At 45.5% G+C, this 26,687-nt stretch overlaps 1 protein-coding gene across 1 annotated transcript; it reads right to left on the reverse strand.

Moving 5' to 3' along the window:
* Nucleotides 1-7,175: 7,175 nt before the first annotated feature.
* LOC142572157 (uncharacterized) lies at nt 7,176-26,373 on the reverse strand. The gene is made up of 3 exons (XM_075681068.1): nt 26,137-26,373; nt 10,938-11,210; nt 7,176-10,077 (listed from the first exon to the last, which is right to left on the reverse strand). The coding sequence occupies exons 2-3, from the start codon at nt 11,201-11,203 to the stop codon at nt 8,829-8,831; spliced, it is 1,515 nt and encodes a 504-aa protein (XP_075537183.1). The 5' UTR covers nt 11,204-11,210; nt 26,137-26,373; the 3' UTR covers nt 7,176-8,828.
* Between the last annotated feature and the right edge of the window lie 314 nt (nt 26,374-26,687).

Genomic DNA, 26,687 nt, shown 5'->3' on the forward strand with positions numbered 1-26,687 from the left:
ATCTACTACTGCTATTTGGTTTGTTCAGGGAGTAGGGAAATATGAGAGTAATACTTGCGCATTACACGCATAAACTCGTGGTTGAAAGTTTTGTGTTTCAATAAGTGTAAGCGAAGCTGTTTCCAAACAATCTAACGCATTTTTCTCGCTTTATCCGATCTTGTACGTAACTGAAATGGCTCAACCGTCAGAAAAATTGATACCATTGTGAAGATTCGTTCTGAAAATTTTAGGAAGTGGAGGGTCCAGTTGGACGGCCGGAGTGGACTTTTGCTGAGTAAAACTTGAAGCAGCGCGAAGAAGACAAGAACCGGAATTGAAAACAAACACAAGAAGACGAGCGCAGGATGAACCAACTCGCCCAAATTAAGTTGTTGCTACTATATATACGGACTTTTGTTATGGCCGAATGATCACCACCAACTTCACTGGACTGTAAGTAGCCTTTTCGCTTAGGTGCCGACTACGGGGCCTCCGGGGCCCGAGCCCCCTCCGATGTTTTCCAGGTGGGGGGGGAGGGGGCTGAAGAGCACCCCCTCTCGGCGATGCCGATGCCTAATAACTCCCCCCCCCCCCCTATATTGTGTTTACCAGAATTCTGCAACCCATATCATTTGAGGTTTCCATTGAATTGCCCCTACCTTTTCAGCTAAGATTTTATTGTGGCTAAGAGCTTACAGAACACTTGTCGGCGCGGACGTGCACGGCGTTTAATTCATACATTCGCTTTACTTCTGCAAATCCTCACAACGGGATTTGCTACTTCATCCGCATCTTATTCACTTCATTTTTTTCCACTGTGAACACCATGCACAGACACAATACATTTCAATGTACACACAGGATGAAGTTTATTCTATTTCTAGGGAGAAGAAGGTAGCCAACTAACAATTATTTCTAACGGTATGAATAAGCTATGCCTGCCGACTTCAGTGGCCTTCGGACTTCAGTGGCCTTCAGTATTTTATCAACTGCGTGTGGGCACGACTAAAACCCTTAAACTTCGTAAAGTAGCGACACTCTTCTCCTCCGCCTTCACTCCTCCTCGCGAATAATACATGTCTCAGTCTTGCTTCTCTTTCCAGGAGGCAATCCTAATGACTCGTGCAAGAAACCTGTTATAATTCACAACATTCATTAGGGATGGAAACAGCGCTCTCTCTCTCTCTCTCTCTCTCTCTCTCTCTCTCTCTCTCTCTCTCTCTCTCTCACACACACACACACACACACACACACACACACAAACACACACACACACACACACAAACACACACACACACACACACAGATTCGGTAAACTGGTCGTGCCTAAAGCCCCTTAAACTTATTAAAGTACTGCCACGCTTTGAAAAAAGCCGCCTCCTCCTCGAGTGTTCTGGCCTAGGCCGACGCCGCGTTGCTACTGGCATAAGAGCATCACGTGGGCCCTCGCACCGTGCATCAGCGCCATTTTTGCTCGAGAAGCGTCTACGGAGTGGCGAGGAGCACACGTTGGCGCCGTTGCTACGCTCGAGCAGTGTGGGCGGCGCCACGGTCGAGGAGGGAGCGTGAAGGAGAGGAGAAACGAGGAGGAGTGAAGGCGGAGGAGAAGAGTGTCGCTACATTACGAAGTTTAAAGGGTTTTAGTCATGCCCAGCCTCCAACGCCCCTCCCCCCTCTCCACCTTCCCCGGTAAAAGGAAAACGTTCCACCCGTTAGCCTCTGAGAAAGCAGCTAATCAAGGCAGGTGTTTGACACATTATGTTGAATGTGAAAAGTTGCTAATGGTGAGTGCATTGGGCTCTGCAAAAGCCTTTGCGAAATATCGTGAAAACTTTTGTATATGCTAAGGAGATGTAATCGGTTTCAAATAAGGAGTCCCGGTCTATATTTACATCGACTGTATATTCAAAAATTTAGTTTCGTCTGGCAAGCCATAATGAAATTCAAGACTGGAGACTGATTTGTAAGTACGTTAGTGTTCAAAATGTTTGCGTGTGATATAGGTTTTGAGAAACCTGAATAGGTAAACAGACTAGAGTAGACATCTGAATTAAGCATGAATTGAGATACGCCTTCGTTAATTTACCTGAAAATTGGCACGAAGCTGCGTTCAAGAGACCTTGCAAGAAGTATTTCTGTGGTTGCGATGGAAATGTGTTTTGTACCCGATACCACAGGGGTACAAATTTCTGGGGTAATATTTTCCAGGCCTTCGTCAGTTGACGTTTCCAATCTGTCAATTAATTTTGGAATGCCTTTACAGATAATGCTAATCGGGGTCATCTATAGTTATTTGTAGCTGCGCGAAATAACATTGTTAAAAGCAGTTTTGAGGTTTAAAACGGCAGAAGGGTGTTGGTTTATGACATTCTGGGGCCAGGTCTGGCAGAGATACATTTTTATAAAACGAGAATGTGGGAGTATATGTCGCGATTAACGAATTTCTTTCTGATACTATTGCGATGCTGTTGTAGTCTCTGAAAAATTCCACATATATTGTCCAATTTAACATGGGGTTCAACATCTTATCCTCAAGAAGAAATCGCATTTTCTTCGAAAATTAGAAAAAAAATCAATTTTTCCTCGAGGGAAGAGTGGAAAACTTTCAATAAGCGATTATAACTATTTTCCTCTATTGAATATAGAAAAAGGCCAGCTTCCTATAGGAAGTTGACATTAAATTGTCCTAGGCAATGTCGGAAAACTTGAAGTATATAGCTACTTACCATAAAACTATCTCGGGAAATGGGAGATATAAATTCCAGGAGAGTGGAGTGCAGTTCCCGCGGTGCAGTAGCAGGCCTTAGCGCTGTAACACGCAACGGAAACATCAGTACTTGAATGTAGGAAATGAACGGCGGAAAAGGATTTCGCTTTCCTAGGGGCGTTTGACGTCACGCGAATAACAGTAATTCACACGGCCGATCACAGCGCTTCTTTGGCTCCCGGACACCCATGAAATAGTGGTTGATTCAGATACGCGTACATCGCATTTAAGTTTTTGCCAATTTAGAGAATTTTATTCGCACCACTTGCAAAGTTGTTAATCTTCTATGAAAAAAAAGAACATTGTGTCGTTGTAGCTCAAACACTCATCCATTGATAGAGATCTGTTTTTAGTGTCCGTAAATACTGTGCGATTAAAGAAAAAAGAAACAATACGGCTAGCATGAGTCTGACTTATGTTTCTATTTGTTTAGCGAGGACACAGCAGCCCGAAAGGCATGCAGAGTAATGAAGACATATCGACACACGAGCCCTGACTAAGAACATCACGCCTATTGTACCGGCGGTCCCAGCTAAACATCACTAAGAATTTAATAAAATAATGGAGTGTTTTACGCGAAAGGCGATCGTTGTATGTTGATATGTGTTGTTCAAATCAAGTCAAATTAATGCAATTTTATTTTATATAATTCATGCTAGATGGTATTCTGGGCGAAAAGCTACATGAGTATAGCTTCACGTGTCCCGAAAGACTTCACAAGGCAAACTGTGTCGCCAGTCACATCACAGATAATAACTAAATACAAACGAAAGCTGGAATTGGCAACCTCTAATATGCTAGTCATGAAAAATGTTTAATTGTTCATTGTTTTTAGTTATCTAGCTTTATTTACCTTCCAATTGGTAAACCACTTATGCAAAAGCTGGGCATGTTGTTGAGAAATGAACGATAACTGAAAGCACCGTACGCTTTATCTGGTTATATTTTCCCACGAAAAAAAAAAAACGCACAACGCGTCCGCGTCGTCATTAATACCCTATGCTCTGTGCTTCTTAAGCACATTGAAAGACAGAGCTTCGCGTTTGATAAGAACCGAAGATAAGCGCGATGCTCCGGACGGGTCGGTGAAAGAACGTGGCCACTCGTCCCCACTGCGATAAGCAAGGCAGGTATTTCACGAGGTTTACACATAGAGAAAAAAATATATAACAAGAGTGGGCACTCGACGAAAATTGGCAACAGGAAATACGTGCCGCTATAGTATTAACTCCGACCGTTTGCTGCCGCGCAAAAAAGAAAAGGAAAAGAATCTGAAATTAGATTAACAGAAATTGTTTTATTTTTTATTCTTTCCCGGCAAAAGTAAACATATCTGCATATAAATTAAACTTTGCGGCTTACTTCCGTTGCCTAGCGACAGGCGAATCGACAAATGACGAGCCACATGCTTGCGTCATTCGTCAGATACACCGCCGAAGCGAGAGAGATCGGCCGCTCATCTGAGCATTGGCCTGTTCGGTCACCCGTCTGCTTGTTTTTCTATTTTTGGATTTAGCCTGGTTTGGTGGGATCCCGGCGAATTCGCGCGTTCCTTCTGAACTTCGACGTGGCACCACTGCACTGTTGGACTATGGCAAGGTGGGAAACTTTGTTCGGCAGTCTGTGACGCATTTCAAGCAATTAGGCTTACGGCACGGCAATTAGGCTAGACTTGTGACGCAGTTAACGAAAAACAGCGTGGCCGTCGTGGCGCGGTTAATTTGAATTAATGACTCGTACTGGGAGATGTTTGCGACACTTTCTATGAGCCTCAAATCATGTTAACTAATTTCAGTAGTTTTTGGGCACTGTAGTCGCACAGGTTGCGGTGACGCAGTTTCGCGTGTACTGAATCTTACTGCGCCAAGTTTTGTTACTTTCTCTGAACCCCAACATTATTGTAACTAATTTCTTTACTATTTTGGGGTACTTTTCAAGGGCACTGTGTGCGCCTGGCGCTGTGACGCGGTTAGCGAAAAGCAGCTCGGCCGTGGTGCGCAGTTTAGTTTCGCGATTTAATGCACCGACAAGTTCATGGCGCTTTCTCTGACGCCCAACATTGATGAACATTATTTTCGGTACTTCTTTTGTTACTTGCGAGGCACGCTCGCCACGCTTGTCGTGACGCGACGAAGAGCAGCTCGGCCGTGGTGAGTTAGTTTGGCGTGTACTGAATCTTACTGCGACAAGCTTGTGACAATTTTTATGGCCCCGCAACAATTTGTCTTGTTTCGGTACTCACGCTTGTCGAAAACGCGACGAGCAATTGCCAAGAGTGATAACACGGGAGCGTGTTGCTTGCGCCGGCAGAACGCGCAAAAGATAACGCCAAGGAGCTCAAACGCCAGGAACTTGTAACTCGAAAATTCTGCCTTTTGAACGAGTGAAGGCAGACTTTGCGAGCGTCCAGCATGGTCTAGTTGAGAGCCTGTGTTGTGGCCACCATTGTGTATACGTAGCGTACTGTCGCGTCGGTTGAAGCCAAGTCCTGGAAACTCACAGTAGCCAGTGTATTCATGCTGTTAAAGTGCACGAAATAAGGCCCGTCAAGAGAGGAATGCTTGGATATAATGTTGTCGTGGCATGTACCATATATATATATATATATATATATATATATATATATATATATATATATATATATATGTACATATTGCGCTCTGTCCCGTCTCCGTCCTTGTGTCTTGTGTGTTCGCGCCTAGTACCCAAGATGTACCCTATTGTTTGGGATGAGTCGGGTATTTTCTACGCCATGTAAGTAACAGCGAACTGCTTTTGTTTGTAATGCCACCCATTCACCACTTTATCACTCTTCGCCTCTACACGCATTATTCTGACACGTTAATACCAAAATGACGCTTGTAATTTGTTTTTCTCAGCTGACGTTGTCTGGTGGAGCTTCCTACGAGAACTACTGCTGCTTACCTGGTGCCACAACGTTGGATGAATGCACAAAAAGCCCGCAACGAGCATTTATATTGAACAAAATAAACATTTCCTCCTTTCACAAGGCGTCTTGCGTCTTTATGAATGTGCATGTGACACATATTCGATGGAGGCTTGTAAAGATCGTTCGCAATCAATTTTACTTAATAAACTATTTGGCACGAATACCGCGCTCGGTCGAGCCGTACAAGTAAAAAAACAAGTGCAGCCGGCGTGAAGCGTACCGGCTAGCATTCAAAACTCGTGCGCACAAAACCGAAACCGGAAGTGTTGTTCAGGTATTAACGCCGACGGCTTGGTGCACTGCAGTCAATTGGGCCGCTGGGCTCTATGGGAGTGTCCGCTCTTGTTCAATCCTTTTACTATGGTTTACATTTCAAAGCGCTGCAATCTCTGGCACGCAGACGCATTGTTACGCGGTATTGAAAAGAAAAAAACGACTTCCTGGATTTTTTTCGGAGAAAAGTACTGCACGAGATATAGGTTGCTTTACCGCTGTTATGGATCATTTCTTGACATCCTACAGAACGTCTGCAGTGACGCCTTATAGATTAGGTAGGTTATTTAAGGATTACCTAATTAAATATATATAAATTATTTTTGCGATAGAAACTCCTGACAAGCATGAACAATGCCCATAAGCATAAAGTGACCGCTGTATCACAATACAGTACATTACATATATACAGTAACATCGATTGCATTAACAGACATCGCGCCAACATAAAGAGAGTTATTGTGCTTTTCAAACAACTGCCATTCATTTTCGAAGTGGGCGACGGCTGGTTTGGTGACACGTGTTTCCGAATGTCGGAACCTTTCTGGCTTTCGCAATCAGCGGTGTGGATCCATCTGCGTTCTTTTGTACGATTTTTGTACTTGTTAAATAGTGGTTAGCGTCGCTATCCCCAGTTATTTTCTACCACGAAACAGAGATCGAGTAAACGGCACTCTCAGCACAGGCGAAAAACCAGCTGTGGCTTTTCTCTGTTCGCACGTTGCCCTCAAGGAATCACGCCTACATGTTCGCTCAAACTGGACAGCCTTACGGGAACGCAGAAAGCCGTGTAGATGACAGCCAGCTTTCCAATATTTCTGAAATTGTGTGAAGCCGTGTGGTACCTGTATAGAAGTAACTCGTTTCATGTTTTCAATTTCAATTTCAATTTCAATTTATTTTCCCATCTTACAGTACAGATGGAGGGGTTGCAGAAAAAAGCTACACCAGGGTAGCTTGTTGATTCCGCTCGTTAGTTCTTCTTTTGTTTCTTTTTTTGTGTACTAAGCATACCTTCCACTACATGTTTTATTTCGCGTCCCTTTTCAAGTATCGTCACTGATCAAAGGCATCCATTGGTTCGAAATTTGAACCAACGAATGCAATTATTTGCTTAGGGACTGGCCCTAGATTTTACCTCTTCGACAGAGAGAACATTCCAGCATATCTCGCTTGAAATAAAGACAGCACAGCACCTTCCGCACGACACACGAGTGTTTATTGAGACGAAATTGATATAAAAACGAATCCTGGAAAGAAATAATGATAAACAGATCATTAATTTATACCGCGTGATTACAGAACTTGGACTGGTTCAAAAAGGTGCTTGGGCGATAACAAAAAATAGGTATACGTCCGCACGAGTCATTGCACACCTATGCACCGCGCATACACTCGTCTAATGGCTGTGACCTGGCTGCGAAGATATTGCGCAAGAAGCTGTGCTGAACGATGTGTGGCCTGGAGCTGAAAGGGCAGGATCAAACAGAGAGGGGCCAAGCATACGTGCTCTACCAACTGAACTTCACCTCTTATTTGTATTGTATATCCAAGACAACAGCAGACAATACGGTAAGGAAGCGAAAAAAGTAAGAGACGAAGGCCTGACCCCTTTGCCTTCGGTGTTTCCTGCTTCAAACTACAACACACGCCCATCCCACGTATTGCTTCTGCGATCTATTACTCTTTAAAGTGTTTTGCGCTGACTGGAGTCGTATGAAACGTTCTGGCAAGTATGCAAGAGGTCCCTACATATGACAACGGGTACGGCTAGACACTGCCAAGATGAGAGAGGGAGAGAGATAAATGATATGGGAAGGGCACGGAGGTATAGCTGAAGAGAAGCATCTGGTTAGCTGCCCTACGCTAGTGGAAAATGGTGAAAGGAGAACGGAAAGAATAAGGAAGCAAGAAAGTAAATGCATGAAAAAAAAAGAAAAGGAGAAAGTGGGGAACGCCTGGAAGTACCGAAGTTTAACAGGCCTCTCGAACGTAAGAAGTTGAACAGCGACTTGGCTGGCTTCTGATGTTGCGACCGCATAGGCCGACATTCTGTTGCCCGTTTCCGGGGAAGACAACATTCGTCATATTTTTTGGATGGGCACATTGGACCTAGTACCAGGTAACATTTAAATACATGTTTTTATTATTTTTTGTTCCAATATTTCGTGGTATTGCACGAGTGTGTCTGTTACGCAGGTTGATACACTTTGACTTACGCACCCTATTTTGGAGATAACAAAACGGAATGGGCAAAATTTTCTAAAGCGTGTGTGGTTCGATCACAATGTAAATGCGTGGTTTCTTGGAGCGTTTATATTACAGATGTGCTTGCAGGAGAGCCTAAATTACTGTGTTCAAGTGTCAAAGCGGCGCATGGAAAACGCTCAAATAAAGAAAAAAAGACACAGCACCCATAAGAAAAACAAAATATGCGTCGGGCCAGCTGCGAAATAACAGTGTGCACGAACATAGTCTTGAAACTTCTATTGAGAAGACATACGGGTATAACTTACGCGTCATAAAATATAATGGTTTATAAAATAACAAAGGAGCTGCCGCTCGCGGCTTTGGTTCATTCAGACGTACTGTGAGACTTTAAAGTCGCAATATTTGCAACCTGTGCCTTCACACCATGCACTCGTCGGCGCGTATCTGACCCGTCAGTAATTGCGCATGGTCCCTGAAAGTCACAAACGAACCCCGCACTCTTCCATCGGCGCAGTCTGAGCCCTTCATCAAAGAAGACATTCCAAACAGTAAATTCTTTCGAACTGCACCTGGACACATCGTGGCTGCTTCGCGGTAGCATTATTCTTTACTCATTTCACTCCTTCCATAGTCTTTTGGTATACATTAATTTTTCTTAATTGATCTCGGGCTTCCCGAAGACAAAGTTGTAGTTGCAGGAGGGTCTGGCGCTTGTAGCTCGGGTGGAGTCTTCGAAGTCGTCGAAGTCACCGACGCCAACGTAGAAGAACTTTCTTGCTTCTCATTTCCTTGATATTTCGGAGACCCCAGCGATGACTCAGTTGTGGTCGTCGACGAGGTCTCTGCGTAATTGTCACTGCTCTGAGACGCCGCGTCGTACCTAGCCGCAGCAGAAGACTGGCTCGATGCCTTCTCGCTCGCGGCTTTGTACGCCGAAGCAACGTACTGAGCCCAGTCGAAAGGGTCGGTGGATTCGTACTGTTTTGTCGCGCTGTTTTTGTCCTCCCCTTTCTTGCCGTAGGAATGCGTAGGATAGGCTTTCTCGTAGGAATGCGTAGGGTCTGCTTTATCGTTAGAGTGCGTAGGATAGGCTCTCTCATACGAGTGTGTAGGATATGATTTGTCGTAGGAAAGCGTAGGATATGACTTGTCATAATAATGCGTTGGATACATTTTGTCGTACGAATGCGTAGGATAGGCTTTGTTGTAGGAATGCGTCGGGTACGGCATCCAGCCGTAGCCCCTGTGTGGAGATGCGGTGTAGTCGGCTGCTGGTTTACTCACTGACGAAGCCTCCACGGAGGGCCACTTTGAGGACTCTGTCTGAGCGTAAGACGTTGGTTGTCGACTCCACGTGGGCTCTAGGGACTTTATGTGATGGTCCTTCATGAATTGTCTCAACGCGGCCATGTTAGCAGGGAAGTCGGCCTCATCCAGGTATCTCGGTCCGTAAGGCTGACGAGTAGATTTGGACAGCGCTTTGGTAGCGTAACTATCGTAGTCAATGGTCGCGTAGGACTTGCTCGCGTAAGGAGAAGAAGCGGAGGAAGTGTAGTACTTGTTGGGAGTCTCAGCCGAGTAGTAGGCCGTGCTTCTGTAAGGGTTATAGGTCGGACGCTTGGTCGCCACGCGCTCCGAATATGTCGGCAAACTCTGAGTCGACGACGCCTTGGAAGACTTGTCGGCACTGGCCGAAGCTAAGGCTTCGGCGGCAGCACTGAAGTCTACGAGGTCGACACCGCTCGCGTGCTCTTGGGACAGCTTTGCCGGTGGCTCTGCGGGTGCGTCGAACAGGGCGTGCAGGTGGGAGAGATCGGTGATTTCGGTGACGCCTGGAGACTTGGGAATGGGCGTGTCCCATACGTTCGTCGGTGGGTAGTGGTAATGGTGAATGCTGTAATGTAACGAAGAAAAAAAGAAATCTGTTCATAGCATTTTCACTGTTAGGCGTAATGAATCCCGGCACACTTTCAATAGCCCCTATTGTCATTGATTTTGACTTTCTTGACACTGTTCTTGTGGGGATACGTATTACGCTAATCAGGGAAACCACAATCATTTCTGCAAATAAGGAGAAATTTAAACCTCAGACAAATTGTACTTCTTGCTAAATGTTAAACCTCTGTCGGTGATACTTTGGGGAGGTTTTTGCAGAACTCTTCCTCTTAACTGTCCTAACACTGAAGAGACGAATTTAACAATAATTCTCAATGACCGCTACGTCTTCTGGTGTCATGACTTCAAAATAATAATAAAGATGAATGGTGAGATATCACGATGTCTTTATCTGTGATATGTTTTTCTATCATGCGGTTATATATGTGCTGTAATCTTGAAATCATAGTTCTATAGAAAGTGTTACAACAGCGGTACCTTTTAACCGAGCCGTTAGCACACGGTCATTTTCCACCAGTCCGCGCACACTCGATAATCGTATCCCTACTTGCACTTGGGATAAATTATCAGCACACGTAGTGTCATTCGAGCGCTATGTGCTGCCTAACTTTTCGGTGTGTGTTCAACATTTTCTGTAAAGTATTGGCGTCTTAAGGGCAGTGCTTACTTGTTCACTGACACCTTGCCGTTAGAAATGTCAGCTAGCACTTTAGCGCAGCCTTACTGCGCATACTGATCTGATTTTTTGGTTTTACAATTTGGACATTTCAGCACGTTTAACAAACTTACTTCCCGTCATGGTTTGGGTGAACCTTGTGGCAATAAATAAATTTTATGCTCATGGTCTCCAGCACTTACGGCAAGGCTACTGGGAGCATTGGTGGGGCTGGCGGCGGTGGTGGCGGCGGCAAGTGGTGGTGGTGATAGTGCGGCGGTGGCCTCGGAGGTGGGTGGTGGTGACCCGTGGGCACGGGAATAGGTACGGCAATCACTCGAGGCCCGCTAAGTAATCGCGCCATCAGAATCTTCTTCAGCGTGGCCCAGCCGTGTACGTTTCCCGCCACTAAGGCGAGGATCAGCAGGGACAGCACCACGTGCTGTCGGCGACTCCTCGCTCGAAGCATCCCGTAACTGCGAAAGCAAGAGAACGAAGCTCCATCAGAGCCTCGCTTACCAATTTTCCTTCCGATGCGGAGCCAGGAATAGCCGGCCGATTTCTGTGTCCCTGTGGATTAGTGCGCACACGTATAGGAGCATAGAGATGTGCACATAGCAAGCTCTTATTGCGTGCAGACGCAACAGAATAAAAGAGCGATATCAAGCGCACATGCTTGCTTCCGTCGACATCGCATCTACGAACACTAGCATGAGGCCTACTAATTTTCCTAAACTATATGAACACTTTATTCTTTATTTCTTGGGCAAGGAAAGATTAGAATGACTGAAATGAAGGCCGCTTTTCAAGGGCGGCCAATGTGCTTTGCCTTCTCCTGACTGTGAGATCCGTACTTTAGCGTCCTCTCTGGTCTGCATTGAATTAGTAATGGGAAATAAGAAAGCATGCCGCGCAGTGTGTCGATTGAATAATCCAACGGATTCGCTGATCGACCCTCCATGTTGTGAGGGGTTATGTCTCGACTGAAGTGCTCGCTGGTTTCGTGGATATCTTCGTGAATTCATTGATATGGAAAACGGATTCGCATCACTGTGCTGAGATCTTGGTAATGAAAAGTCCTAGATGCAATATAGGTTCGGTCTTCGTCCGAGGCTTTACTGATCCACATTCGCACTGCTTTGCGATATTTTACTTTGTGCAATAAGGATAATCAAGCAGGAAAGGCCACTGTGAGAGGGGTATTCCTTGCTAAGATGTCCGGGAAAAGGCAATCAACACGAATGCCTAATTACAGACTAAATATTTGCTTACATTAGGCATAAATGTCCTTCGGGATTCAGGGAGCCAATTAATTTCATTAAGAACCATGTAATATCTTTTTCCGGTGCCGCTTTCTGAACTAAGATTCTGAACAGGTGTCCATAATGTTAGCAATAGAAAAATTATGTGCAGTATACTGTAGCGCTACATATGTTCTATATCTCAGCGTGCTCGATATATTTTTTTCATGCGAGGTCAACATTTCAATTAATTAGTGAAATCATTTACTGTTATTGATGAGCGACTGAAATGAAACATGTCATTCATGCAGCAGCGAAAGTTCAACAATGCACATACAAATCGTAGCTCCTTAGCACTGGTACTAGAAATTTTCCACTGTGCAATAACGGTTTCCAAATATTGCAAAACTTAATTTCCATTGTGCTGATTAACTCTCAAGCTTATAGACTCTTGCATAAGGCCCATACTTCTATAGATTCCTATGGCAAATAATTTTTAAAATATTTTTATACATAGCGATAATCTTATTCAGTAGGGAAATAGACATGCTGACGAAAGTCGACACGAACGAAGAGAAGGCCGACGTACTGTAGATGGTATATACATTTATATGCACTGAAATTGGGGGGAGGGGTGGGGTGCATTAAACATGATGCGATGTTGCAGAATTGCATGATACGTTTGCGCATTATTTACATTATTTTCTTCGTTTCACTGTCGCACCTTACAGTTTTTTCGGACTTTCCATTATGTTACTATGTCAAGTTTTTCCTTTACATCTTTTTACGCGCCCTTGCGTCGACGTTTTGTCTTCTTTCGCGCCGACAAAAGGCCAGGTGCGCTGATCACGGAGATAGTGCAGTCTATTATGCAAGGCGACCACTTTCCTATTATATTGGCGCTAATTATGCCGCACCATTATTTCACCTACTTTGCGACAAGTACCACTTCTTGTCTCGTTGAGAGCTAAATTTTGATATCTTTTGCGGCTCGCTGCGACGCTGCAGAAGCAAAGGGTCGTTTCTTGACCAAAAGGTCAGACAAATCCCCGGATCCTACGTACTTCAAATCCGTGTGAAGTCGCCAAAGAAGATCTCGGAAAGTACTGAGTAGAGTGTTTGAATGGGATAAGCGCATTCTATCTTATTCTTTTACCCGACTTTGGCCAATCCGATGTCTGGTTCTTCTGTAACTTCGTGAGAATGTAATCAGTGATAATTCTCATGTGCACTTATTTCAGTCTAGCTAAGGGACCGAACTATGTGTTTACTTTAGTGCACATATGTGGCTGGATTTTGTGTTGCTGTGTTTCTTAGTTGACTTTTTCTTAGTCTACTTGCGGGACTGGACTTTGTGTTCTCGTGATTTGGAGTTGTCCTTCAGTTATCGTGCGGCATTAGTGCACTTATGCTACCGGAATTTGTGTTGTTATAATTTCACTATTTTTGTTAGGATTTATTCTTCTTTTTAAATCCTTATGTGAAAAGGTGTAGCAGGCGCCAATTAAAGGCGACAACATCTCCTAAATACTATATAATAATAAAAAAAAGACATTGCCTTCAAAACAAGCCACATCGTCCTAAGACTCCTTCTACATTTAACTTCCGCATTGCCTTTAATCTTTTTCAAGTTATCTCACAAGTTATAACGTCAGGTATTCATCCTGTATATCAAGTCAGATGCGTGCCGAACTGTGGGGTAGTGCAATGAAACTTTTGTTTGGGTCAGTTGGTTTATAGCTGAAAAGCTTGGCGAGTAGGACTTCTTTTGCGCCCGTCCTGTGTACTTGTGTCTTTCTTGGCCCATCTTTTTTGCGCTACTCGTCAATGTTTTCGTGTATGGAAGTGGTTTAGTCACATTACCCCGTCAGCTTTCAAGAAAAATTTGCGATGCTTTGATCTGCACCAATGCGTCGTCACAACTGGTGAAACGCATCACTGAGGCACGTTTAGAATACCGCGAGTTGAACATAAAATTCAGCATACAGCATCAGCATGCCAGCGTACCACGCAATGTTACAGCTGCACTTCTATATTTACTCTAAGAAGAACGCTCTTTGTAGCAGGGTACATGGGAAGCCTGCTACTTTCCCCACGTACAGTCGCGTGCAATATGAGCTGCAACAAGTTGTCCATGTTCAAAAGGACACCATGACCGTACGGCGGCGCCAACGTACGAATAACTGGAGGAATAAACACTCTTACAATTACTGGTATTTAGTACCCCAAGTTTACGTATGCGTAGGTGCCGCCGTTCAGTCTTGAGGCTCTTTTCAGCACGTGCACCACGTTGCGGCTCTTATTGCACGCTACTGTACATGCAGATGCCGGCTTCAGCATTTTACATGGGTATCTAAAGAAATGCTTTTGGGACACAGCTCTAAAGGCCGCCCCACATTCAGCGTTTCTACCGGCGTTTTTTGGCGTTGCGTCTCCAGGCGTGGTCGCATGAACGGCGCCAGAGAGGGCGTCCAGCCACACGAGCGGCACGCGGACCAGCGCCAGCGCAGCGTCGCACAATGTGACCAGATTTATTTTACCAGATACCTCCTAAGCTAATTGTGTAATATCAATGAAAAGAGCTGTCATAAGTATTCTTCAATGCAATACTTATGCCTTTTGCATAGTTTTACGCTAAATAAAATATTCAGGGCTGTGTAGAAAAATTACACAAGGCTAAGCTTCAGAAAACTGGCAGCAATATCGGCGTGAACATCACGAGCGGTCGGCGCGTTGGCGTGCGAAGCTGAGCATCGAGGGTTCTTTATTCTATGATAGAGGGGGAAGTAGGTGCTTTTTATTGCTAGACGCCATACGCCACATCATGGAAAGAAGGCAGCAGCTTTTGCTGCTAAAAAAGAAGCTCCTGCTTCTCATTTGGTACACCCGGCAGGACGATGGCGGCGACTTCAATCCACAAAACGTTTTTTTTAACACGATTCTTGTGTTCCTTTTGTTTGGTCTGCCACAATATCGGCCTTGCTTCTACAATGGCTATAAGAAGCTCGTTATCGATGTTCGCCGGTAGCATGATTGAAGCAACCAAACAAACAGCAATGGCGGCGCGAACTGCGAATCTGCGGAAGTTTCTTGCAAGAGTTGCCAGCAGCGCGGCCACGCCCTGCCACGCGCTGATTGGTCGGCGCTGTCGAGCCGCTTCCGACGGTGGCGGCGAGATCTGGTGTCCCTTGAGCACGACGTTTTGGCTTGGCGCCAGCCTCAGCGTCGACGCCGAGCGACGCCGGGTGACAAAACGCCAGAAAACGCCGGGAAAACGCTGAATGTGGGGCGGCCTTAAGGCGCCCGTTCCTGGGGCGAGCGTCGGCGTAACCGGTCTAACGGGCACAGCGAAAGATGAAAGCGAACGCGGAGCGCCGCTTGGGAGGAGGGGGAGGAGGAAAGACGCGAGGAGGAAAGCGGAGAGGAGCGTGCAGAGCAACCAGGAGGCGGAAAACGAAATAGCGCATGGCAATAGAAAAGGGTGAGGACGAAAGCGAGGTGCCAGCAAGGCCAGGCATGTGGCCAGCGCGGAAACAAAGCGCTGCCGTGGGCTTGAGACCCACTGCGCATGCCTTAGTTTGCCTGCGGCGCCGCCGCCGCTAGAGAAAGCGCTCCGCGCCAGCCACGCGTTCTCATGTTCACGCTTTCTTCATAGAGAAAGAAATTCAACAAGAGGGGACACTCGGCGAAAACTGCCAACAGGAATTATGTCACGATAGTATTATTGCCGACCGTTTGCTGCCACGACCATCAAAAAAAAAGAGAATGTGAAATGAAGTTACCAGACATTGTTTTATTCTTTCCCGACAAAAGAATATATCTGCGCATTAATTAAGTCAAACTTCGCGACTTGCTTTTCTTGCGTTACCTAGTAACAGGCCCAAGGTCCGTCTAAATAGGTCGCGAAGCTTGGAACGAAAAGCCTGCGAAAACCTATCGCAATGGATATCAGTCAGTGGTGCACGATTGAAGTGCGACTAGATGAGGGGGGGGGGGGGGGGGGCGTACGCCACACTTCAAAAGTGTGGCATACGCTTCACTTCAAATTTTGCGTGACCGAGCGCACTGCATTGCAGGCGAAAGGTGTGAGCACAGACTCTGAGTGTCGGACGGGCAGCAAAGTTAGTAAGTGGGATGTTCTCTCAATTATAATGTGGGGCAATGCTGTCTCATAATTGTTCGATATGAATACATGGTGCCACAAGGAATTACGAATGATTTTCTGAAAAGGATTTGGATATGTTGCTATGCCTTACGACTGTGTGCTGGCCATAGTACTTTTCATCGCTGAAACATGTTTTGTTCGGTCAGTTATATATTGGTTGCATCATTCAAGACGAATAAAAGTGACATTTATTTTGAAAGCTCTTTGGCAGTGTCATTTATTTCCATCCTCTTCGCTCACCATCCTAAGGAAGCTACTGGTGCAATAGCCGTCGATAACACCATAATTACGTCAACATTAAGACGTAAGCCACTCCTAATTGCTAAAGGACACGCTGGCGTTTCAGCCGAGGTGAGTCGGGAGCGTGCCTCGATCAGCCTCAAAAGAAAAATAACTGCTGTCATAGCGGCCCTAATGCCGGACGCTAAAGAAATTCAAACATTCGCGCCAGGTAGCGGAAGCTCTTGACGTCACTGCCATTTCCGTTTGAGACGTAACTTTTTTTTTTCGCTTGTGGTTAGTTGTCCCATATGGATGTCCCCACAATACTTAAATGGCGACAGTTACAACTGGCCCCATTTTCTCGACATGTGGGCTTCTATGTAAGCTTCGCTACCAGTTTACGCATACCTTGGCAGGCTAGTGACGCGCCAGATGCATGCGTCATTCGTCAGACACGCCGCTGAAACGAGCGAGGCTGGTTGCGCATGTGAGCGTTGGTTTGTTCGACGACCCGTCGGCCTGTTTCTCTTGTTTTTTTTTGGGGGGGGGGGGGAGGGGGACGGGATTTTAGCCTGGTTTGTTGGGCTCTGGGCGTATTTTCGCATTCTTTCTGTACTTCGACACGGCGCCACTGCACTATTGGACTACGGCAAGGTGAGAAAGTTTGTTTAACAGTCTGCGACGCCTTTCAAGCAATTAGGCTTACGGCACGGAACCCTAGACTTGCGACGCAGTTAGCGAAAAACAGCTCAGCCGTCCTGGGGCAGTTGATTTGTGTTAATGACTCGTACTGGGAGATGTTTGCGGCGCTTTCTGTGAATCCTACATTATTCTAATTTCGTTAGTCTTTGAGCGCCCTCTCCGCGCCTGGCGTTTACGCAGTTAGCGCAAAGCAGTTTGGCCCTGTGACGCAGTTAGTTTCGCGTGTACAGAACCTTACTGGGACAAGTTCGTGATGCTTTCTCTGACCCAGAGCATTAATGTAAATAATTCCGTTACTTTTCGGGAGACTTTAGGCACGCTCGCCGCGACTCGCATTGTGACCCAGTTAGCGAAAAGCAGCTCTGCCGTGTGACGCAGTTTCGCGTCTACTGATTCTTACTGGGAAAGGTTTGTGACGCTTTCTGTGACCCCGAGCATTATTGTAGTTCATTACTTTTTGGGGTACTTTCGAGGCACGCTATCCGCACCTGGCGTTGTGGCGCAGTTAGAGAAAAACAGCTCGGTCGTGTTGCGCAGTCTTTTCGCGCGTACTGAATCTTACTTGGACAAGTTCGTGACGCTTTCTCTGACCCCAAGCGTTATATTAGTTTCGTAACATTTTGGGAAAATTTTGAGGCACGCTCGCGGCACCTGTCGTGACGCAGCGAAAACCAGTTCGGCCGTGGTGACAAAGTTTGTCTGGCGTACACTGTATCCTAGTGGGACAAGCTTGTGACGCTTTCTATGGCCCCGCAACAACATATACCGTCTTTCGGTACTCAGGCTCGTCGAAAGCGCGACGAGTGATCACAGGGGAGTGGGTTGCTTGCGCCGGCAGAACGCGAGAAAGATAACGCCAGGGAGCTCAAACACCAGGAACTTGTAACTCGACAATTCTGACTTCCGAACGACTGAAAACAGGCTTTGCAGCCACTTATTTGTCTTGAGTGGGAGTAGAAGGAATCCTGCGAGCGCCTAGCTTGGTCTGGTTTAGAGCCGGTGCATGTTGTGGCCTCCTCTGTGTATACGTAGCGTACTATGTCATCGGTTGAAGCAACGCTCTTTTGGAAATGCGCAGTCACCCGTGTATTTGTGCTCTTAAATTGCAGGAAATAAGGCTCGGGAATAGGGAAATGCTTGGAAATCGATGTTTTCACCATATGTCATGTACAATATTGTATGGCATGAGTCGGGTATATTCCATGCCGTTCATGTAATGCGAATTGCTTTTGCTTGCAGTGCCGCCCATTCACCCCTCTTGCACGTTTCGCCTCTACACGCATTATTCCTATAAGGTGTGAATACGAAAATGACACATGCTTGTAATTTACTTTTTTAAGCTAACGTCGTCCAGTGGAGCCTCGTACGGGAACTACTACTGCTTACCTGGTGCCACAATGTTGGATGAATGCGGCATAAACCCGGAACGAACGTTTATATAGAGCAAAATAAACATTTCCTCATTTCACAAGGCGCTTTGCGTCTACGTTATGAAATTGCACGTGGAACATATTTGATGGAGGTTTATAAAGATCGTTCGCAGTCATTTTTACCAAGTAAAACAATTTCCCACCAAGACCGCGCACTGTTGAGCAGTGGAAGCAAGAAAATGCCGCGCCGATGAGCGCAGCCGGCACAACGCGTGTCAGCTAGCGTTCAAAACGCGCACGCCTAAACTCGAAACGGAAGTGTGGTTCAGGCATTAATTCCGGTGGCTTGCAGCGCTACAGTCAATTCGGCTTTCTTTTGTGAACAATGAGCGACGCAAACGGGGGGAATGCTTAGTCTACCGCTGCAGCTAAACGAGCTGCCCGAGCAGAGACTCAGCGCCACCGCCGAGAGCACCATGTGCTTCAGAATCAAATTATTTGCATTAATATATCGAGGATTCAAAACACCTAAACAGCCGTGCTCGAAATTCGCATTAGGGAGTACCGTAATCGTCAGTGAAATTTTTTTCGCGTTTGTAATAATGAAACTGACTTTGCAGCTTCCCAACCTCTCTTCATCCATCGTTGTGGCTTAGTGTTTGCGCTGCTTAGTGGTTGCGCTGCTAAGCACGAGGTCGCGGGATCAGATTCCGGCCACGGCGGCCCCATTTCGACGGGGGCAAAATGCATAAACGCCCGCATACCATGCATTGTATGCATGTTAAAAACCCAGGTGGTCCAAAGTGATCCGAAGTCTCCCACTACGGCGTGCGTGACCCTCGAATGGTGGTTTTGCAAGCAAAAAAAAAAAACTTTCTTTACGCGGGAAAATGTCCAGTTACCTTTGTTTCACAACACATTTCGTAATTACACACCTGAAAAATGAACTTCTTAGACGACTTATGTGCCATGTGGTACTAACAACCACAATAATGTTGACGTCCATTTTTGTCCCTTTAATTGGTCGTCTGATTTCTTTATTCCGAATAAAACCAAAGAATGGAATCTTCCACCTCTGTCGTCAGCTTTGTTAATGGATCCACATTTAAGTCTACCATTGAAGATTATTCCATGAACTAAATACTTAGGTACTACTTTCGAGCTCCGCTCTTAGGCGCCTGTTCCTGCGGCGAGCGTCGGCTTCGAAAGCGTAACCGAGTGAACGAGCACAGCGAAAGATGAAAGGGAATGCGGAGCGAGAGATGAAAGGACGCGAACAGCGGAGACGAATGAGACAGCCCGTTCAGTGACGTGCGCTTTGGTAACTGGTGTCATGCGAACCCGCCCGATCGCTCAATGCGTACTCGTATGTAGACTCAGCCGAACCCTCTCGCGTCAGCTCTCACTCGTGCTTGTTTGATTTGCTTGGTTTGGTCTCGTTTCAGCTTGTTTCGATTATCGTGGTTTGGGATTGTTTTTTATGATGATGAATCTAAACCAAGACGCCCTGATAGGAAGGTTCTGGTGACAGGGCGCCATATCCATTTCTATATGACAAGACGGGCCCTGAATATTTACAAGGATGCGATGACGCTTAGTATCTCATTCTCCTAGACTTGAAAGGTTGGTGACACCGCAGCACTACAAAGCACACCAACATGATTGCGATCATACAATTAAAGACGTCGTCATCTCCATAAGACATGACTCGCGTTAAGAACAAAGGACCAAGAACCTAAACACCGCGTTACTTACCCACTCTCAACTATCGGTACGCATCTCGCATAACATGGCTTTCGTTCTTTATAGAAATAAAACTGCTGCAGCTTCTTGTTCTCCCAGGGCAGGGGAGACCCTTGTATGGGTTTCATTCGACGACTTCAAAGAGGCAGTAAACGAGGTGTATCGGACCCAGCTAGCCCAACAGCTTACTATTCTACAGTAAACAAACGCTTAGCAATTTCTATTTAGCTTCTTATCAATCCCCAATATTCACAATTTACCTGCGCTAGCCACCCCTAACGTTTTAATATTTTCATTAGCTATAAGCTTGGTGAATAATCTGGGGCCAAATTCACAAAGCATTTCGTTCGTAAGTGCTGTTTTTCACTGGCTGATCGCCTTCACTAATATGTCCTACATCCCTATTGACTGACAGGAACACTTTTAGCGCAAGAACTTCTTGTGAATACGGGCCCTGGTTCTTTGACGACACCTTGAAAGCACGCACGTAACGTTTTCGGGCGCATCTGTAGTCGCACTAGTAGATTCGCTGTAAAGAATGCCCTCATCCAGTGAGCGAACGCTCGTCGCTATTACAGCGTCCCAACGAACGACATGGTTACAGGTGTGCCGAGATTCATTTCTCTTTCTTTGCCGTTAACTTTCACGCGGTGTCCCAGCATGCTGTCGCTGGCGGGAGGACGCCACTCAATCTTCCCAAGACATAGTCGTTTACACCCTATCCACATCAGCAACCGCAGTATGAATTTATTGCACCCTAAATATTGCAGTAAAATTTATTCCAGTCTAATCAAGAGACGTCAACATGTGAGCAACAACAAGATGTCATGAACGAAATCGATTTACACGACAGCAGAAGCCACGATGCCATGCAGGACAGTGTTGCTTACGTTTCTGCCTCCGACGGATCAGCAAAATTGTAAGAGTGGTTGGCGAGCTGCTCAGAGCAGTCGACGCCCCATGCAGACCCTTCTGGCCCACATTCATCTCGCGTGCCTGCATGCGAACTAGACTGCTATGTCTTCCTCCCTTTTTAACCTACCGACCCGAACTTGGTTTCTTACGGCAACTGAACAGGAACACTAGTGTGCGTACACACTATATACGCTCACGCCAGCACCGAAAGGCAGAATGCTGCCGGCTCATTTGTAGAGCCGAATGAGCGGACCGTCCATTTGGTTTCGTAGTGCCATCGTTTTAGTGCGTTAGCATTAGGAGTGTCAAACTAAAAAAGACTGAATGAAGTGTGACTGAATATATACACATACACATACATATATATATATATATATATATATATATATATATATATATATATATATATATATATATATATAAACGAGAAGAAAGGGTGTTAACCGAGGGGTCCGGTATTTATTAAACATGTCGTATGAAGCCAACAAACATTGACACCGAGGACAACATAGGGGAAATTACTTGTACTTACTAAATGAATTCAAGAAGTAGTAAATAATGGAAATGAAAGTGGATGAAAGAACAGCTTCCCGCAGATGGGGAACAATCCCACGTCTTGGCATTACTCGTGCGATGCTCTACCAATCCACTTTCAGTTCCATTAATTTATTTCTTTAATTCACTTAGTAAGTAAGTAGAAGTAACTTTCCCTATGTTGTGCTTGGTGTCAATGTTTGTTGGCTTCTTATGATATATTAGTACAACTGACAGTGGTGGTCTGCTCTGGACCACCGTCAGTCGCCCTTCATTCCTCGAAAAGGGGCAAGACAGGTGTCGAGTGAACGCCTGAACAACACTCTGCAATGTGCTTAACCCGGCTTAAATCATGGATCCGGGAGTTCAAACAGGTGCGACGTAAAGTCTGACAGATTTCTCTAGCATTTCTCCAAGTCGCCACTGAATTTCCGCCGCCCAATCCAGCGCCGGTTGCTCGCTTCAATTAAAACCTTCTAACCTTCCACCCGCACGGGCCGCGCAAGCGTTGCTGCCAAGACTAGGGGCGGTGATGAGGGTGACCACAACGGCGTGGCCCTCACCTCTCTTCTGCCACCTCAATCACCCCTATAATTTTATTCCGTAGAAGCATACGTATTTGGGCGGGATGATCTATGATTGAACATGCAAACGACGCAATGCGCAGGACTAGAAGGACCGCATACGTGAACACTCAATAACGTCTGTAAGCAAGCAAGAGATAGCCACCTGCCCTGGCATTGCACTGAACGTGGCTATGAAAGACTGCTTAAACAGTGATCCATTGTATCAAATGACCAAAACGAACATTATTTCATTGATTGTTTTATTTATTTATTTATTTAGTTAGTTAGTTATTGGGCTCAATACTAAAAAAGAAACTGGGCCTACCAGAGATGTTGTATAGTGGGGAGCTCAGGTGTAAATTATGACCAGCTGGGGTTCTTTAACGCGCATGCACATAAATACAATCTGCACCAGCATTATTGCGATTTGCCCCATCGGAAAGTGACCACCTCGGCTGGCAATCTCACCAGCGAGCTTGCGCTTAATGACAGAACGCCATGACCACTCAGTCACCTCGGCAGGTAATGAACGTGAATATTTGATATCGTAAGGCTTCAGGATCGATAAGTGTGGCGACGCATGCGTAAATTTTTCATATATTTTACTGCGTCCAAAGGAAATGTCGTTCCTGTGTAAATCATACCATTCCAGCGGGTCCACCCCCCCCCCCCCCCCGCGTGGGCGTCCGCTTCTTTATTTTTCTCACCTATTTTTTTTTTCTTAAGGTGAACTGCCTTCAAGAATAAAAATTTTGTCGGAAGTCAACGCCTTTTTCTGTAACTTCTTCACGTTTTGTTTATTGCGACGTTTTCCTGTTTCTTGGCCTGTCTCCCTTACCCGCTGCATTATTCGTATATTATGGGACTGAACATAATCCTTTTCTGTTTATAGAATCTTTACGCGTTACCTTTGTATATATATATAAAGAAATGAGGATTCACTTCGTCTGTTCAATTTCTATGTTGTGACTTCTTAAACGGCAGTACATTATTGTATGTGCATACTAGTAAGAAGGGCTCTGTTGTCGCTATTCATTCCAGTACAGCGAACAGATTCGTAATGGAAGAGGTGCGGTGAGTTTTTGTGACTATGGGAGCTGTACGTGATTGTTTTTAGTGTTCATTTATGCTTATCATTTATTAATGATTAATAATACACCACCATTCCAACATGCATTGAAAACGCGATTTTATCCAACCAGCTGCGGCTATGTTTCGCAAAGTTTTGTTTCTCCATTAAGGATGGGAAAGGTGAGCCCACACTGATAGACGAATACCGTATTTCCACAATTCTACCGCGCCACCGATTGTAACGCGTAGTTATATTACTGCCCAAATATCCAGCAAAATAACTTGGTGCCTATTCTACCGCGCGCATAGAGTAAGGAAACCTGAGTCGACGCGTACCATGTTGAAACAATATTATGGAACATACAAACGCACACAGACACGCACACAGCTGAATCTTAGCGGCTAGTGGCTATCGGAGTCCAGTGACCCCTCCTTTTCACTGTCTACCGACCACAGAAAGTTATCTTCAGTTACATTTAATGCATTAGAAATGCTACACTTCTGGAGGCTCGCGCAACCATCGTCAGCGGCAGGTCGATCCACGCGCCATGGACCCACCTAACGATGTGGCCGAGCGTCGCTGTCTTCAGACGGCTCATTCGGTGGCAGTGTGGCTAGCTACCTCGCATTGAGCTTTTCCTCTTTTTTCTTTTTCTATTTAGTAAGGTTCGGTTTAACTTTGGTTGTGAGTTGAATTAGTTACGATTGTAACGCAGATGCAAATTTGAACGCGCCTTTTATTTTACAAGAAGTGCGCGTTATGGCCCTGCAAATACGCTACTGCAGACCTCATTTTCCCGACACCTTTAGGGCGGCAGCCTACTTGGTAGGGCATTTGGTGACAAGGACGTGCAAGCTTGGTATTTAAGTGGTTGTTGTGCTCCATTATCTTGATCTCTTCAAGCCATCCTCTTCTTATGAAAACTTGTAAGCCTATGGACGTGTGCCCTAGTTAGCTTCTAGGTTTAAAATAATTGTGCATTTATATTAGTCAGTTCACACAAAACATGGTAGTTCACTGGCCATCATCCAACTATGTGTCAGTGATGTGTCAATGTGCTGGACAGGTGCAACTTGTTTTAATATTGCCGTATTAACATACATACATACATACATACATACATACATACATACATACATACATACATACATACATACATACATACATACATACATACATACATACATACATACGCACATACATACGCACATACATACATACACACACACATACATACATACACACACACATACATACATACATACATACATACATACATACATACATACATACATACATACATACATACATACATACATACATACATACATACATACATACATACATACATACGCACATACATACATACATACATACATACATACGCACATACATACATCGCAGACTCGCTAGTTGTGAGGCATAGGTTGGTTAAGGGCTAAAATAGTGTTTTTTTCGCATTATCGCTATTGTGTTATCTAAAAGACGAGGGTGCATTTCGTAAACTCAGTATGAGATCCCCTAAAGCACCGTGGGAACATTTCTAAGTTGTCGCAGTAGAATACGTTACCGTCAGGAAAAACAACGAGCTTTCGTTTTCTCTCCAAAAACAGTGATTTTGCGTTTCTCTTCTAATTAATTCCCTTTTCCAAGATACAATCAAAAAGTTAGGCTCTTGGAAACGAGGAAACCCGCCCACTGGATTGTTGTTCACGTCCCCACATCTCGAGAAAGTGGTTTGTCGCGACCTTCCAAGCGTGAAGAAAATCACTGGACCATAGTACGGGAGTTCCCCGGCCGATGCCTGTCAAGATTACGTCGCAGCCGCTTGTCTGCTCGCGGCAAGGAGCAAATTTATCCCCGAACCGTTTCAAGAAGGGAGTGCGAGTTTTCGGTCAGTGCTCCGTAAGCGCCACTGTTTGACAAGAGTTATTCGATTTGTCGGGGTTACTACAAAGCTTTCACCGCAAAAATTGATATTGGAAGCGGCTAGCGGAATCGACAGTCAAGAGCGATCAGTCAGCAGTGACATATCTCTCGAAACGTCCACTGCTTTCATCGCTGCTGTAGGCTCATAGCTTACAAACCGATATATTTTCAGACTCCTAAAGAATAATGCGGGTGCCGTTTTGCAAAAAACCTGTCTCTTCAATGCTCGCGCCTCGCATGAATAATTCGAAATGTCCCTAAGCACCCGTTTGTTCCATTTAGAGTGATTAGAGCAGGCATCCCCTCGCTCGTCCGGTCTACAGGCATGGTGCAAAACTTTTAGTTATCATTGAAAGCTGTGCCTTCGTCTAAACCGTAGAGACCTTGTTATTGCTACGAGCCATGTAAGCTGGAATATTAGCGTTGGCTAACTTAAATCCAATATCGGGTAGATCAAACTTAGGGAATTAGGTTTCTTTCTGGAGCAAATAAAATTGAAAAGTGTCGTTTCACAATCCCTATACACTCGTTCAAATCATGCTGCAACAGTAGCACACAAGGAGAAATATTTAGAAGGCAAAGCTTCTAAAACGATTAGACATTATCTGTCTTTCATGTAAACCCACCTGATGATTGTATATTCCACAGCTACGCTGTCGTCTTCCAACTGCTCCGTATCTGTGACTTGCAATTAATATTCCTACTGCTGTAGAACAGGTTTCGCTTCTGTCAATTAGGAATGCATTTTCGAACTATCACCAATCTACGCTAGCGGTATCCGTCTTGCACAACACGTAAACGAAAACATTAGGTAATAGAAAACGTCACCTTCACTTCCTTCGGGGATCGCACTCGTAACCGACGCTTTTTCAGGTAAGCGGGGAAGCTTCTGACATAACATGCAAACACGACGTCTAGGTAGCATCGCTTCGCACTAACCCACCTGCCGCGTCCTCGAAAGGTATCCTCCGGAGCGGGACGATGTCAGCACGTTGTCGCCAGTCTTGAGTGCGCGCCGAAAACCGCACCGCGAGCCAAATATGAAAATAGGAACTAAACACGGCACACTTGAAGAACATGGCTTTTAAAACCTCTCGGCTGGGAGGAGCATCGAGGAGGAGAGGAGGCCTTGGCCACACGACCGAGACGCAGTTCCTCCTCGAGACCTGCCAAGGAAGAAGAGCAGCGCACCTAGCCCACATACGCCAAATGCCTCGAGAGCGGGAGGCAGCCAACAGCCTCGCCCATTACGAGACTCCCAGTCTCAGAACTTTTCGCTCATTCTCCTTCAACTTTGTTCTGAGCGTTGTTCCAAGAGCTCTCCCTCTCCGAGATCCATAACGATGTGTTGCATTCCTGTACGGCTGAGCGGTCATGGCCTTGCGCAGTTCAGTGGGAGGTCGGGGGTTTGATTGCCGGCCACGGTGGTCACGTTCATAAACGAGCCGAGTCGCAAGAATTTATGCACGAAAAACTGAGTGCCTGCTAAACATT

The sequence above is a fragment of the Dermacentor variabilis genome, chromosome 2 (genome assembly GCF_050947875.1).
Source record: "Dermacentor variabilis isolate Ectoservices chromosome 2, ASM5094787v1, whole genome shotgun sequence".
NCBI classification, from domain to species: domain Eukaryota; kingdom Metazoa; phylum Arthropoda; class Arachnida; order Ixodida; family Ixodidae; genus Dermacentor; species Dermacentor variabilis.